At 43.7% G+C, this 15685-nt stretch overlaps 2 protein-coding genes across 8 annotated transcripts in view; one reads left to right on the top strand and one right to left on the bottom strand.

Moving 5' to 3' along the window:
- LOC139069967 (uncharacterized) overlaps nucleotides 1-15685 on the bottom strand; it is a 474557-nt gene that overhangs the window by 208118 nt on the left and 250754 nt on the right. The gene's annotated exons all lie outside the window — the stretch shown is intronic.
- LOC107373224 (zinc finger protein 235-like) overlaps nucleotides 2159-15685 on the top strand; it is a 50405-nt gene continuing 36878 nt past the window's right edge. The window contains exons 1-2 of one of the 7 annotated variants that reach the window (XM_054737831.2): nucleotides 2201-2628; nucleotides 3026-3138. In XM_054737831.2, coding sequence (XP_054593806.2) covers nucleotides 3129-3138 — 10 coding nt within the window. In that variant the 5' untranslated portion in view covers nucleotides 2201-2628; nucleotides 3026-3128. Of the gene's footprint in view, nucleotides 3139-15685 lie in introns of all 7 variants that reach the window. The other 6 variants (XM_070551444.1, XM_054737830.2, XM_070551443.1 and 3 more) reach the window with 6 other exon arrangements.

The raw sequence follows: 15685 nt of genomic DNA, 5'->3' as shown, positions 1-15685 counted from the left end.
TAACACACGATCGTTCATGTCGGTTCATTTCCTTTGATGTTTTCTGTCTTTTATTTGCGCCTGATGCGTTTTGCTGTGGAGCAGGGCGCATCACCTTGTCATCCGGTGACGCACCGATCACGCGGCCACCAAGCAGCGAGCACTCCGCTGTTTTTGCGGTCGGTAGATATTTTAGAACTGCAGTTCAAAGGTAACTCATAAGGTGAATAAATATGAACCCAGGTAGCAGTTTTTCTTTAGGATTGAGAGGAGATGCAGGAAGATAACAAACAGGCAGGACAGAAAACTAGTCAAATAAAAACAAGTTAGTTTTTGTACCTGGTGGTTGCAACAAACAGACACCATTGAAGGTTATCAGAAGTGAGGAACAGAAAATGAAATAATTATTTTAATGTTTAGAGCAGCAGGAACTCCGAGAGGCTGCAGGCGCATCAGTGAGTTGCGGCAGCTGCGCAGGGGGAGGGGGGAGAGGGCTGAAGCAGAAACTACCGTTGTTAAAAGAAATGTGTTTAACTTTGAAAATGTGGACGCAATTTTAATTGTCAAAAACTCCAGCGAACCATTAGTTCATTTTGCTCAAATAGAAATAGAGGCCTGCCTCTAATACTGGCCCTCCTTCCAATAAAGGCCTGGAGCTTGATGAGCTTCAGTCAAATACAGGCCCGGGCCTGTATTAGAGGATTTACAGTATGTCCTAAAAGCTCTGCACCGCTCGCTCGACCATGAAGAAAACGTGGGTGCTCGCTGCTTGTTGTAACCGGCTGTGCGCTCTGGCGCAAGGAAGAGACGATGTGGTCACGTGACTCACGCCAGCTATATAACTTTATTAAACAGAAATTTTATTAATTATTATTTTTGTTATTGTTGAGGGGGCACAAACAGAAAATTCTTTTAAAAAATTAAAAATAATTAAAATAAATAAATAAATATAAAAAAAATCATTAAACCTCAAAAAGGGCACTTTGGGCACATGGGACAAAAGGGGCAGGGTCTCAAGCACCCTCCGCCAGACCATGAGCCACCTCTTCCTGTCCTGCAAGCCCCAGATTGTGGCCACTAAGCTGTAAATGTTTCCATCAAGAGGTGGCTCAGTATTGTTACACAATGATGGCTGCCAGTCAACTTCAGGGTTCATTTCAAGATCCTGGTTCTGGTCTTTAGGGCCTTACATGAACAAGCACCATCATACATTGGTGATCTTCTCAGTCCCTACACCCCCAGCAGGTCCCTGAGGTCCAGTGCCCACTGGTTGTGCAGCACCAGGCTAAAGACCAAAGGTGACAGATCATCTGCTGCTGTGGCCCCCAGACTCTGGACCTCTCTCCCCCTGAGCCTGAGATCAGTGGACTCAGAGGTCTCCTTTAAGAAGCAGCTGAAGACTCAGCTGTTCAGGCTGGCTTTGAGAACAGTCTCTCCTGCCTCCTATAGCTCTTTATTTTATTTAGGATCTGAACTAATCTTATCTATTTAAGAGCATTATAACTTGTTGTGTTTCTGCCTTGCTCTCTCTTTCACACTGGAAGCTTTTATAGAATATGGTCTGTTAATCTGTTCTATTTTGTTTTAATAAACCTTCGCTCACCTGCGTTCCAGCCTTCCTGTTTTTGATTCTCAGTGTCCATCAGCTGTGCAGCACCATTTTGTAAGTGGGTGATGCACAGAGTGCTCTGCTCTGTAAGATTAACACAACAAGCTCCTGGCTGATGGTAGTCTCTGTCTTTGTGTCCAATGATGAAGCCTGTCTCCATCGTCCTATCACTAACCCATGGTGCTCTGGAGACAACCTGTCCATAAACACCTCAGAAACTGAAGACATGATTCTGGACTTGAGTGAAAAACACAACAGTTACACATGTATTATATCTTTATACTGAGTATTTATTCTATTATATTACATATGAGGAATATTTATTTTAAATAGAAACTTATTTCTTACTTTTGTCCATCAGAGCTCAGTGAGTGGAGAAAACAAGAGCGTCGCCCTCTGGTGGTCTCATTAAGCATTACATGAAGCTATAATGACTAAATCAGCACCTTCCCAACACTTTTTATTTGCTTCTCAGAGCTGCTAAAAATAAAAGTAACAACATCAAAAGTTTCTATCACATTCTTTATAGAAAGTAAGATTTTTTAGTTTGTTTGAAGTTCATAAAGAATAAAACTGGTCAGATTTAGATTAAAAAACATCATAAAGAAAAAATAATTTTACTTGTTTTTCGTGGCTTTTGAAGAGACCACCTAAAATAATAAAAATATAACAGATGTTATGTGTGTTTATTAGTCCCATTCTGAACACACAGGTGTGTTTTATTCTGCTCCAGCAGGTGGCGCTAGTGCACCTTTACGCTGGTCACCGACCACAAGAAGAAGCAGAAACATGAAGCTGCTAGCAGAGCTAGCTTGTTGTTGTTCTGGTGTGTGAGGAGAATATTTGAGGCTCTGCAGTAAAAATGTCTTCACTTCAGTCTCTGGGAGAGTTGATCAGCTAAAGCGACTAACTGCTGCTGCAGAAATCTTCTCACCAGGCTGTGGAAACTTTCTTCTCCTCCTCAACAACTTGGTGGAGTTCTTTCCAGAACCAGAGAAGATATTCTGCGGTCTTCGTGACAATCGGAGCTCCAGAATCAGGTTGTGGGTCAGAAAAGCTTTTCTCTAGACTTCCTGCCCTCTGGATCTGCTGCTGTTCCTTTGGCCTCTCTGAGAAACGCGCTCGTTTTGCTGCTTTCATCAGATTGAAGAGGTTCCCTCTATCAGACTCGCTCTTCTGAGTTGGTCATGATGCAGGATCGCTGCTCGCTCTCTGAGCCATCCTGCTCACACTCTCCGAAGGAAAAGCCCCGAGTCTGAATGTGACTCTGGAGGAAAAAGCGGTTAGCTCTACTCCGTGAACTCTGGTGACCAAAGGTCCTCTTTTCCAGACTGGATCTGTCCTCAGCTGATCAGAACCCAAGCGTTGGATCTTTAATCTCCTGCGTTGTTCTGAAGCAGCATCTTAATCAGCTCTCCTGCTTTTTTTCTATTGCAGCTGTTAGCTAAACACGGCTAAAGAAACCCTGCTACCACTTCAGGATCATCCATCAGCTGGGACTGATTCATCGTGTGTTCTTCACCACCTGGACCTGGACAGCATGGACACCGGTAGGGCTGCCACCTTTCAGATATGTAAATAAGCCTTAAACAAGGTTATCTTTACTTTATCAGAACAAGACCCAAACTTAGGAGCGAGTGTATTTCTCTGAGCGTATAACATACAGCACTGCCTGTACATGACATCATCTCTCATGTCCTCAGTGATGATATGACCAAGATGTTTAACATTCTTGGTGACACTAATCACAGAGTCTGACAGATAAAACTCTGGAAACTTCATTTGCTTGTCCTCCTCGGCCCAGCAAATCATAACCACACTTTTAGCTGCATTATACACAATGTTGTGTTCTACTTCATAGTCAGAGCAGATATCTAGTAGCTGCTGTAGACCAGCAGTGCTCGAACTTAGAAGCACTAAATCATCCTCATACATCAGATGATTTATGACACCACCCGCTGCACAACCAGTCCTGCTGACCTTTAACCTCACTGATAAATCATCCATGTACAGGTTAAAAAGAAGAGGGGATAGAACGCCTCCTTGTCTGACTTCATTACTGACCTTAAATGGCTCTGACATACTGTTACCTCATTTTATGTGTAACATTTGCTTTCCATACCAATAAACCAGGATGTGTACAATGTATCTTGGAACACCTCTTTGCAGCAGCTTTATGAATAGTTGACATGTTGGGGTTAGTTTTTGACCCAGGACACGGAGAATCAGTCTCGGACGCAGGAAATCAAAGCAAACAGGGTTTATTTAAGGAAAACTGAGGGAGAACACAACGTGTGGCGATGGTCTCGGGCTCGAGAGATTATGGAAATGAGAGAATTAACTGGCTGCAGACTGGTAGCTGATGTGAAGGAGAGTTGTGGCTTACTGTATTGTTGGTAGCTGAGGGCTGGAGGGGGAGGGAAGGAGTCAGATCTGAGGAGGTGGTGAGCTTGTAGGCAGGGTGGTGGCTTGAAGAGTCGAACGGGTTATTGTCCAGGACTTCAGGAAAGGTGAGCGGTGGGAGCGCAGGGCGGACGGGCAGCAGGCAGACGTGGGCTGAGGGTTAGGAACAATAATGAACAAATGATGATGAATGATGGTTGAAACAAGATAACTGAGACAATGAATGAAATGCTGGAATGGAGTACATAGAGACTGAGGAGTTCTGGTTTCTATATTTGGTCGCAATCTCCTTTAGGGCATATATACACATGTTTGTACCACGCTCAGACTCAAACCCAAACTGATTGGCTGTGATTTTTAAGGTGTCATTAATTCTGTCCAGCAGAGTTCTTTCCAAGACTTTTGAGAGAGTGCTAGACAGAGCAATGGGCCTATAGGTGTCCATGCTACCACCTCTCCCACCCTTGTCTTTCATCACTGGGACCAACAGAACAGCTAGCACTGAATCAGGAAAACATCCATGAGCAAGAAATTATGAAATGCATATAGCAAGGAGTGGTGCTAACTACTGCTAGCATACCTTAGGTGTTCAGCAGGTATGCCAGCCAATCCAGTGGCCATAGATGAGCCTCGGTTTTGTGATGCTTCAGTCAGCAGCAGCAGCAACTAACAGGGAGAGCAATGGGGGGTAATGTCCATTTTTCATATGTTGATGGTAAGGCTGGGAAATAAACCGAAAAATTATCGTTATCGAAATTTCTGACTTATATCGAAATCATTTTTCCCATCAATAAATTTGATAATAAAAAAATGAAAAGATGTGTGCAGGTTGGCAACGTTACCTTTAAGAAGCTCTACCACCTTGAGTCACGTAGAAATGTGACTCAACGTGTTACATTTGGCAGCCCCATCTAGTGGACAACTTTTGTTTTATGCGCATACCTGTAGTTATTGTCCATTTATCGTTATCGAGGTGAAATCCTCAATATATCGTGATATTGATTTTCAATCAATCAATCAAATTTTATTTCTAAAGCGCTTTTCAAACAAAGTGTGATTCAAAGTGCTTTACAAAATGCATAACAGGTTAAAAACATTTACAAACATATGCAAGCACACGCACACACACAGACTCACACACACAAGTAAAAATTATATTAGGCTGAGTCCAGATGAGCCAAGTATGGTAACGCAAGGAAACGCCATCAGAGGAGCCGTCTGCCCCGGCAGCATCAGGTGTTCCACACTAAGTCAGGGCGCTCAGTGGAGGGGGAGCATAGACCCCCACCTATAGAGCGCCCAGGAAGCTACAGTCGACCACCGCTCCCGGGGCAGAGGGCCCCCACAGAGGAAACACTGGATTAAGATGAGTAAAAATGTAATAAAAGAGCTAATATAAATGACAAAAATTAGAAAATAAGTAATAAATAAAATGATATAGACAGTAAAATAATAATTTAAATAATAAAACTGTGCTAAAGTATAATTATATAGAACATGCAAAGCAAGTAATAAAATATAATCATGTAAAACGAGAAATTAAACTGTAGAAAATATTTAGATAAAAGCTAACCTAAAAAGATGGGTGTTGAGTCTTGACTTAAAAACATGAACGTTCTCTGCGGCCCTGAGGTCCTCTGGCAGCTCGTTCCAGAGGCGAGGGCCATAACACTGGCCAGGATTTTAGGCCATATCGCCCAGCCCTAGTTGATGGGTTAACTTCTAAAGCATTGACCCTGACCAGAAATCCATCATACAAGCAGATTATTTTGGTCTAAATGAAATTACTGTAAATACGACTACAACAACTGACATTATACTATATATATATATATATATATATTTATATTTGAAACCACACCAGAATCCCAACCGAGCCGCCACAATGCGGGACAGAAACTGAGGCCAATGCGGAAGTGAAATAAATTGCAGTTCCACCCTCATCCACTGGGGGCAGGTGTCAGAAGCGAGCAAATCCTCATTGACTCCCATGTTAAAAATACCAATTTCACAGCAAAAATAAACATGTTTACAACCTGGTACCAGAACATGTTTTTGGTTTAAATTATCTAGTTTACACTCATGACAACTCTGAGGGGGGTGAATTTTTTTCTCACTCTTCTGTTTAAGTGTATTAAAAGTCCAAAATTCTGTATAATTAATGAGCATCAGACCCACGTGACCGCAGAGCTAGCTCCGGGGAAAGGCCTCAGTCTGAGCCTCGGCCTCGCCTGAAAACTGTTCCGCCATTTTCAGTCTCTCACCTTAGACCATTAGTTGTAGCATTTGTGCGTTCTTTTTTAGACATTATTTGTGCAATTGTTGGACAAAATGACTTGCTGTGGCATTAATTGCACTAATAGAGCGTCCACGGAGTCTCCACTTCATTTTTTTCGGTAAGTAAAATTATATTTATGTATTTTGGGTCCAGCTGAGCTTCGATTTTAACATGTACTGTTTAACCATGAAATTTAAATGTAATAGGGTAAAACCCAGTGCATTTAACATAACACTGCACTTTAGAAAATGGGTTGAAATATAACATGTTGGTGGAGCTGGGTTCCCACTATCGGCTTGTGAAGCTCTCGGGAGACCTCTGTTTTCCACCCACAGCTCGGCACATCTCTGATCGCCGCGTCTCCTGTCTGCTTCGCGGGCTGCCGGCTTATGGAGCTCTGGGATGGAAACCGATGTTTTCCACCCAGTTCTCCCCAGCGGCAGCTCTGCGCATCTCAGATTGCTGCGGCGCTTCTCTGCTGTGCGGCTGCAGGCTTGTGGAGGTCTCGGAGACCTCTGTGTTCCACCCGGTTTTACCCAGCGGTCAGCCCGGCGTATCTCTGACTCAGAAAATCTGGTGTTGTGCACAGTTAACTCCGGTTGCAGCTAGGTTGCTACCTCCGTTAGCTTAGCTCCTACCTCCGCGTTAGCTTTGGGTTAGCTTCAGGTTAATTTGTAGCTAGTTCGACCGGGTATCGTCAATTGATCCCAGCCTTACAGCCCCACCCTCAGCTCCACCTCTCTTCCCTTTGGTGGAATTGTCTGGGCTTGACGGAACCTGTGACACGGTCAAAATGGCGGTGGTGGCCACCTCCCATTTCTCCTCAAAAACGTGTTATTGGAGCCTATGGAAACCCATTGTCCATATATGTATATATTGATGATCCTAACCAGTTTTTTTCTGAAATGCATACCAAAAGATAAATAACAGGATACAGATACACAGTTTTCATATTATGTCTGTTTGTTAACACAGCCAAATAATGGTGGTTTAAATCGAACTGAAACATACTACACACCCTAATATTTGTCTTTGCAATGTCCCACCGCTTCCTTTTTGGCATTCTTATTAACCAGGATGTACAATACAGTATTCAATAGAACAGAAAGCAATAAATGTAGTCAAAGCTTAACTGTAGCCTACCACATTTTTATCATACACAATTTGAGTCATCCGTTGCTTTTTTGTGTTGAAAAAAATATTTTCAATAAAACTTTTTTAATTAAATAAAAAGAACAATATTCGACCTTATATTCACTAATCCAGTTGCTCAAGCAAGCCTAACTACTATAACATGCTGCACTGAAACTCGTCTTTTTGTTTGCACATCACCTTTCAAATCTACTGAGCTTTTTCATCTTTCAGCCAGTTGCTGAGGCAAACTAACTTGTTGACGTTTTTCGAAAGTAAAGCTGACCTGTTCTTGTTCACAATGTGACCTGTAACTGAGAAAAGTCGTTCACAGGGAACAGTGGTTGCAGGAGTGGCTAGATATTTCTGAGCTAGTGAGGCCAGCTTCTCATAGGCTCCTGAATGAGATGCCCACCACCTCAATTCAATTCAATAATGTTTATGTTTATTTATTTGGCAGATGCTTTTATCCAAAGCGACTTAGTATTTTTAACCTGTAGGGCATGTTGTGATCTGTGGGGGAAACTGGAGTACTCGGAGGAAACCATGCATGCATGGGGAGAACACGCAACTCCACGCAGAAAGGCCGCAGCCGAGTTTCAAACCTGCAACCTTCGTGCTGCGAGGCAACAGTGCTAACCACTGCGCCACCATACAGCCCATAATACTTTATTAATCCCAGAGGGAAATTGATTGCCCGAGGGGCAATTGTTTCAGTACAGACAATTCCAAGATCAGACAAATATACATACGTAGACACATGACAAGAATTGGGGACTGTGGTCATTCGCAACATGAGTCGCGCTACCGTTATAAATTGAGAGGGTTTATATGAGGATAGAGTCAGGGGGAGGGGGAAAAAGGCACTTCAGAGTTACCCCCGACAGAGAGGATAGCTTTGCTATGCAAAAAAACACCTCAGACAGATGTGCACACAGACTTCAGACGATACACAACATAAGTCTCCACTTGGTGGGGAGGAAGGGTTCTGGGACTCTCCTCACTTCAGAGTGAGCAGCCGCAAGCATCCCCGAGGGGCAGCAGCGCTCACCACCTCCGTTTGGACAGGGGAGGGAGATTATTGGGTTAGAGAGCACATTGACCCTAGATACGGTTCCACGGCCTTCACCGGTCACAGTCTCGCCCAAGCTGGGATAGGGAGAAAGAGTTTCCATGGCGACAGCAGCATTCCACATTTCTTCTGAGGGGAGTTTACACTTCAGCCTCAAGGGGCAGTCCACCAATTTAACAGTGGGCTCTGCTCTGTACCTGTGTATGGCAGGTTGGACCTCTTCATCTTCTGATTCTGTATCCGAGCTCATTTGCAGAAGACAGATTTTCTTACCGGGTGGCCCATCATCATGTGTCTGTGAAGACTTTCTGGGTGATTCTTGTTGCAGCATTTCTTCAAGTGTGTTCCACACCTCTTCCCTGTCTGTCTTGGGCAGGCATTTTAAGTCTTTGAAAGGAGGATCCAATACAGTAGCAATCTGGAGCCATGCATTGTTGAGCTGTTCTTGACGGGATGCTAGCTCCTCCTTTAACTTGGTCTTGAATTGCACCACATGTCCATGGTCCTCATCACAGGCTTCCATCTTGAGACGGAAGTGGCAGAGAGAAGGTAGTACCACAGAACAGGAGACATAGGCCTCCCCACCCAGGAGCTCAGTTGCATACCTACACACACACACACACACACACACACACACACACACACACACACACACACAGAGAGAGAGAGGGAGAGAGAGAGAGAGACAGACAGACAGACAGACAGACAGACAGAGAGAGAGAGAGAATGAGAGAGAGGAGAGAGAACGAGAGAGAGAGAGAGAGAGAGAGAGAGAGAGAGAGAGAGAGAGAGAGAAACAGAGGTTAGCAACATATTCATCATTATTTTTTACATACATACATGTTATAGATATTTAAATTGGTTTAATTTATTACAGAAAATAATCAGGGCAATATTATTTGATGGGCTACAGACTGATTTACCTGCATGGCTCTAGAAGTGTCTCCAGCCTCTGCAGTTTATCCCACTCTGCTGCGGTCGGCAAAACGAGTGTGTGCTCCTGATTGTCTAGGGCTGCGATGACAGCCTCTTTATTGCTGCTCAAGCGCTTGACCATTTCCAGCGTCGAATTCCAACGTGTTGGAACATCCTGGATCAATGGCTCTTGCTTCTTTCCCAGGCTGGCTTGTTGTGCTTGAAGCTCCGCAGAATTTGCTGGGCTGTTTTTAAACTGACCGACAACTTTGCGAGCCTTGACCAAAGCATTCACAAAGCCGCTGTCAGCAAGACTTGCTGTGACACTTCTCTGCACCATGTGAGCGACACAGTTCATGTGTTCATATGGTGTAAGTCGGAATTGCGGCAACCATGTTGCGTGCACTGTCAGTTCCAATAGTTGTCGTTTTCCCCTCTATGTCCCACTTACGTGCCACAGACAGGAACTGTTCTTTACAAGCATCCGCAAAATGACGCTCCTCGGTTTTTAATATAGTCAGAGCAAAAGACTTCAGTTCCCATGCATCACTGATGTAATGTGCCATTACTCCGAGGTAATTGTTGTTACTCACGGATTTCCAATGGTCTCCTGTCAGGACGATATGCTTTACTTGAGCCAAGACCTCTTTCCTTTTTTCTTTTTCATTTTCATAGGGCTCGTGGATTTTCGTCATAACTGTGGATCTTGACGGTGGCTTTTAGGATGAGTCTTGACTTGCAAAACGTCCACGAAGCCCGGGTCTTTCACAAGGCTAATGGGTCTACAATCCTTTGCAATCCATTTTGCTATTATGTTGGTCAACTTAACTGAAGTTGATTTTGTTAATGGCCTGGGAAAATCCAGCATAGTCTGGCACTGACATGGTACCACAAGCTTGAACAGTTTGAACAGCTTTGAAACTCCTTATTACAAATCTGGCAAAAAACCTTGCACTTGTTAACTGTACCATCATTATTCTTTTTATATCTGAATCCATCCATAGGTCCACCCTGCTCCATCTCACCTTAACTCCCCGAACACTTTCCTAACAAATGATTCGTCACACTGCGCATGCGTCGAATGCGTTAAAAATTGACGTAATTAACGACCAAAAACGAATTAACGTTGTTGACTCATTATTTTTGACAGCCCTAATAGACAGATAGACAGTCAATAGATATGGATGTTTTCCTGAATATTATTCATATACACACCAATAGTAAAACTATAGATTGAAAGGCTATGAACCAAAGACAGTATAAGCCAGAGGTGAAGGTTTATGCATTTGACAAGAGATTTCATAAATGATCATCAGGCTGTTGTAAAATAAATTTTCCATTCCACTCATAATTCACTCTCCTCCTCTGTCTCATGCAGCAGCAGTTGTATGTTTATTACTACAAAGTTGTTTGCAACATCACGCCCACTTTCAAATGAAGCACACTCCTGTTATGATTTTTTCTTGTGTTTGCTCACGATCTACCCTAATTTCTGGCCTACAAGCCGCTATTGTTTCCCTGTGCTTTTAAGCTAGCGGCCAACATCATGGTGCGGCTCATGTGTAGATTTTTGTTGGCCAACAACCACTAGAGGCACTCTCCAGCAGTAAAGTGAGACAGGCACGGCAAAACGTTATGCACGGAAGAAGACGCTCTTTGATTTAAAGCGGCACGTTTACACATCAGACATACCCTCGTCATGGAAAACACGCGGAGGAATGCATATGCTGCAGCTTTCAAGTTAAAAGCGATCGTTCTGGCCATCAAACAAGGAAACAGAGCCACTGCACGGGAGCTTGGCATAAATGAATCAATGATGCGACGTTGGAGGCGGCAGCAGGAAGAACTCAGTCAATGTAAAAAAAACTACAAAATCTTTCAGAGTAGGGCTGCAACAAACGATTATTTGGATAATCGATGAATCGGATGGGGTCTCGACACGATTAATCAATTAATCGGATTACATGGGTAAATTTTTAAAAGCTGCTAGGGAAACGTTATTTCTCTCCTTCCTTCACTTTATTTAACACAACATTATTAGAAAACAGTTCAATAGCAGAAAAACAACATGCCATCACCTAAATTGTCTTATAAGGTGTATAGACAGAGACCCTAAGCTACATCTATCTGTGACCTAAAATGCTTGGTCCAATTAAACAGCTTAAGGGCAATTCTCATCTGTTTTGTTTGATCTCATCTGTAGACATTTATTATAACTGGGGATGTCAAACAACTAATTTTTAAATGTAATTAAAAAACGCTACACCACAGTGGGGAAAATCACTCCTTACAACAGAACATACACTTAGAGAAAAAGAAGCTATTATTGTAACCTTCAACCACTAAAATCAACAAATAAAATAAAAACCTGGGTTTCCAGAAATATGCATCATAAAGGACACTGACATACATCAGTGCACAAGTATTGAACACATTCTGAATATTGCATTGATGTCATTGTGTAACAGAGCCATTATACACGTTTACTGCAGAGGGGATGAATGACCTATGGTAGTGTTCTGTTTTACATCTTGGATGTCTCAGTCTGCCACCGAAGGAGCTGTCCAAGGCCTCCACAGTGGAATGCAGTGGGTGAGAGGTTTTTTAAGATGGAGGTCATCTTCACCATCATCCTCCTTTCACACATCTCCTCTACTGAATGTAGTTGGCAGCTGGGAATTAACTTTGAAGAACCTCAGCCTCCTCAGGACGTGGAGGCGGCTTTGGCCCTTCTTATACAGAGCATCTGTGTTGTTGGACCAGTTTAGTTTACTGCTCAGGTGAACACCCCGGTACTTAAAGGTATTCACCACCTAAATGTCTGCATCCTGGATGTTTACTGGTGACTGAGGAGTAGTGTTTCTCTGGAAGTCAATCACCATCTCCTTTGTCTTACTGGTGTTCAAGCAAACACCAGTCAATAAAGTCTACGATGACTGACCTGTACTTCAGGTCATTCCCCACCAACACACAGCCAAGTCATCTGAGAACTTCTGGATGTGACAGCGCTGCTGGTGTTGTAGGTGAAATCCAAGGTGTAGAAGGTGAATAGCAAACCTTTCTTTTCACTGCAAGTCAATGCTTTAGGAAACGGCAGCAAAACATCCAAAATTTTCTCTCTCTGAGCCTCAGAACCTGGTTGAGCTGGAGAAAGTTTTCTGCCATCCAGGATTTGATGTCTAAATTGCAGTTAAAAAGTGCAGCCTTTGGCCGTGTGTCATCAGGAGACACGGAGATGCACAACCGCGTATCATTAGCATAACTGTGAAAGTTGACTCCATGTCTCCTGATGACACCACCAAGAGGAAGCATATAAAGGTTAAAAAGCACTGGGCTTAAAACTGAACCCTGAGGCACACCACATGTAATCCTATGAACCCTAGAGGAACAGGTATCTAAACTTACCATAAAAGTCCTGTCTGTGAGGTAAGATGTGAACCATCTGTGAACAGTACCACAGTGGCCAATTTCTTTTAGACATGTTAAAAGAATAGTGTGGTCTACAGTATCAAAAGCAGTACTTGGTTCCAGTAGAACCAGCACTGTCGCTCTCTGTTCATCATAATTTTATTTAAAATCTTCAGAAGGGCCGTCTCCATGCTGTGGTTCACCCTAAAACAAGCTTTTCTAAAATTTAACTTAAAAAGAGTAAGTTAGATACCGGTCTAAAATAATTGCTTTTCTTCAATAGGGGCCTCACCACTGCCCCTTTAAAGGCAGAAGGAAAGACCCCCGTCTAAACTGAGCAATTAGTAAAGATTCAAATTAATCTCCAAAAGATCCATAAATTGTTTGTGGGCCTCACCAAGGAGAAAACTTTATAAAGAGTCTCACCAGGACAAAACTGTCCAGCGTTTCCTCTGACAAAGCGCTGGAAAGACCCCCTCCCCAGAGCGCACTACCACATCACTGAACCTTTAGCCCCTGAGGCAAAATGGATTGAGATGGGCCAGGAAAAGTGGAGCAGAAAAAAAGAAACTGAAAAAAAAAGCTCTGGCAACAGATGCATGTTCAGTCTGGTTTAAGGTGGAGATCTTGGGTCAGTTGAATTATTGTGCAGCGGCTGGGTGCGCAGGGAGGGTTGGGGAGGGAGAAAAGGTGGCTGTCAGGAACTGATCATGATGATGCGGTGCTGATGATCCGATTATCAGACTCAAATCCTTTGGGGATAGAGAGCAGTGCTTTGGGCCGGTACCACTGCCATTACTAATTATGACCTTTCAGCATACCCGCACTTTGGTCTAGGGCACAGTGCATACCGGTACATTTTTCAGGGTATTCATTAGTCAGAATCTCAGAGATTTCAAAAAAATTATCTGTTTGTCCTCAAACACCAGTCATCCACAGTCTGGCACGTGCTCCATGAAGGGCCGCATTGCGCTAAAGGTGCAGCACTGCCATGAGGTGCGCCGCTTGTACAGCACCATCAGCATCAGCTCAGGCAGAGGAGAGGATTGAGAAAAAGGACGAGTTATCTGACACCGTGCGCATTTCTGCAATGAAAGACAGCAGCAGCCAGTGGATAAATGCTCCGACAAACAGGTAGACGGAGGTGGAGAGATGGCATCCAAACGGAATATACCGTAATTTCCGGACTATAGAGCGCACCTCAATATAAGCCGCACCAACATAAAAAAAAGGTTTTCTACAAACACACGCCGCACTCAAATACAAGCCGCTGCGCAGCAGCCACATGCACGTCTCCAGCGCACAGTGCATGTATGGCCATAACATAAGATAGTTAGAAAGAAAGATGCTACACGCAGGTTTTTCGTTGTTGTTTTAATTCAACAAAACAAATTTTAAACACGGGTGAACGTGCCTGCAAGTTTAGAAAAGAAAACAGCACTGATAGCATTCATGTTTCTGGATGGTTATAAAATAAAAACAAAACTGACACGTTATTACTGGTAATTCTCATGTTTAGAAGAAAAGAACAGCGCTGACACAGCATTGATAAGCCCTGGATGATTAGAAAATAAAAACTGCACACAAAACATGCCTGGTTAGTAATGATCTGCACAGTGGAAACACCTCGGCCGTCTGCTCTTTGTGTGTTCACCCAGTCTTCAAGAATGTTTTCCAATTCCGGCCATCTGCTTTTCTTTCCTCTGAAATAGGGCTGCAACAACGAATCAATAAATTTGATGAAAATCGATTACTAAAAGCGTTGGCAACGAATTGCGTCATCGATTCGTTGTGTCGCACAACTCTTCCAAAAGCGCCCCCCCTTCCCGCCCGCCGTTGCGCGCAGACAGATCAGCGCGAGGGAGAGCCGGCAGTTGTTTGGAAGAGGAACATTGCAGAAGCAGCGAGAGTCAAAAAAGTAAAAGCTTTTTAAGTTTGGGAGCATTTTCAGTTAAATCAGGCGAAGACATGCGTTACCTGCAACGTTTAGGTCAGACTTAGCATGGCACGGGATGATGCAGCGTCTTAAACGCAAGCATGTCGGGATCAGCAGCGAGGAAGGAGAGAACTCTGTGTCTGGGTAAATTAAAAACTTTTCAAAAGTGATTCATCCAAGTCCCGGATTATTACACAGGCTAGACATGCCCTAAGCTCGTAAAAAAAGAGTCTAAAGTCGTGAGCGCAACGCTTATTAGATGAGCGGGGGGACTCGCGCTGCTGCGAACCGGTTCCGCCCAAGGCCGGATTAACTGGGCAATTGCCCAGGGCCCACGAACTCTAAAGGGCCCAGGGCACGAGCAAAATACTGTATCTATAATTTCCCGCTTTATGAGGACTATGGTGACCGTACGTTCCGTTTTCCCCGGACGTGTCCACTTTTCACTCTCTGTCCGGCGCGTCCGGACTGCGGGTTCTTGTATTGATGAAAATGTCCGGCTTTTCATCCAGGAGCAGGGATCGAATTATGGGGGAGCTGTATATCCTACTCATCCAGGGGAACCGGAAAAAAGTTTTCTATATTATATCATTTTTGGACTCTTTTGAGCAGAGAGCGGCACAGCGCATTGTTGCGCAGCGATCCAGGCAGCTGCTTCCAGCGCACGGTCCATTCTCAAAGTGGCGCAACCAAAAAACTATAATTAGCACACGATCGTTCATGTCCGCACATGTTCTCTATTTTCTGTCTTATTTGTGCCTGCAGCGCTCTGCTACTGCGGAGCTCATCACCTGTGCTGCGGTGATTTCACCTCACGCAGCATCGAAAATGCGCTCTGCGCTTTGCGGTCAGGAGATCCCTTTGATCTGTTTAAAAGTAACTGATGAGGTGAAAAAGTAAGAATCCAGGCAGCAGATTTTCTGGAGAATTAAGAGGAGATGCAGGAAGATGAGA

This window comes from Nothobranchius furzeri, chromosome 5, assembly GCF_043380555.1.
Source record: "Nothobranchius furzeri strain GRZ-AD chromosome 5, NfurGRZ-RIMD1, whole genome shotgun sequence".
NCBI lineage: Eukaryota > Metazoa > Chordata > Actinopteri > Cyprinodontiformes > Nothobranchiidae > Nothobranchius > Nothobranchius furzeri.
The sequence above is the reverse complement of the archived record's forward strand: the minus strand, read 5'-3'. Positions and strand labels throughout refer to the sequence as shown.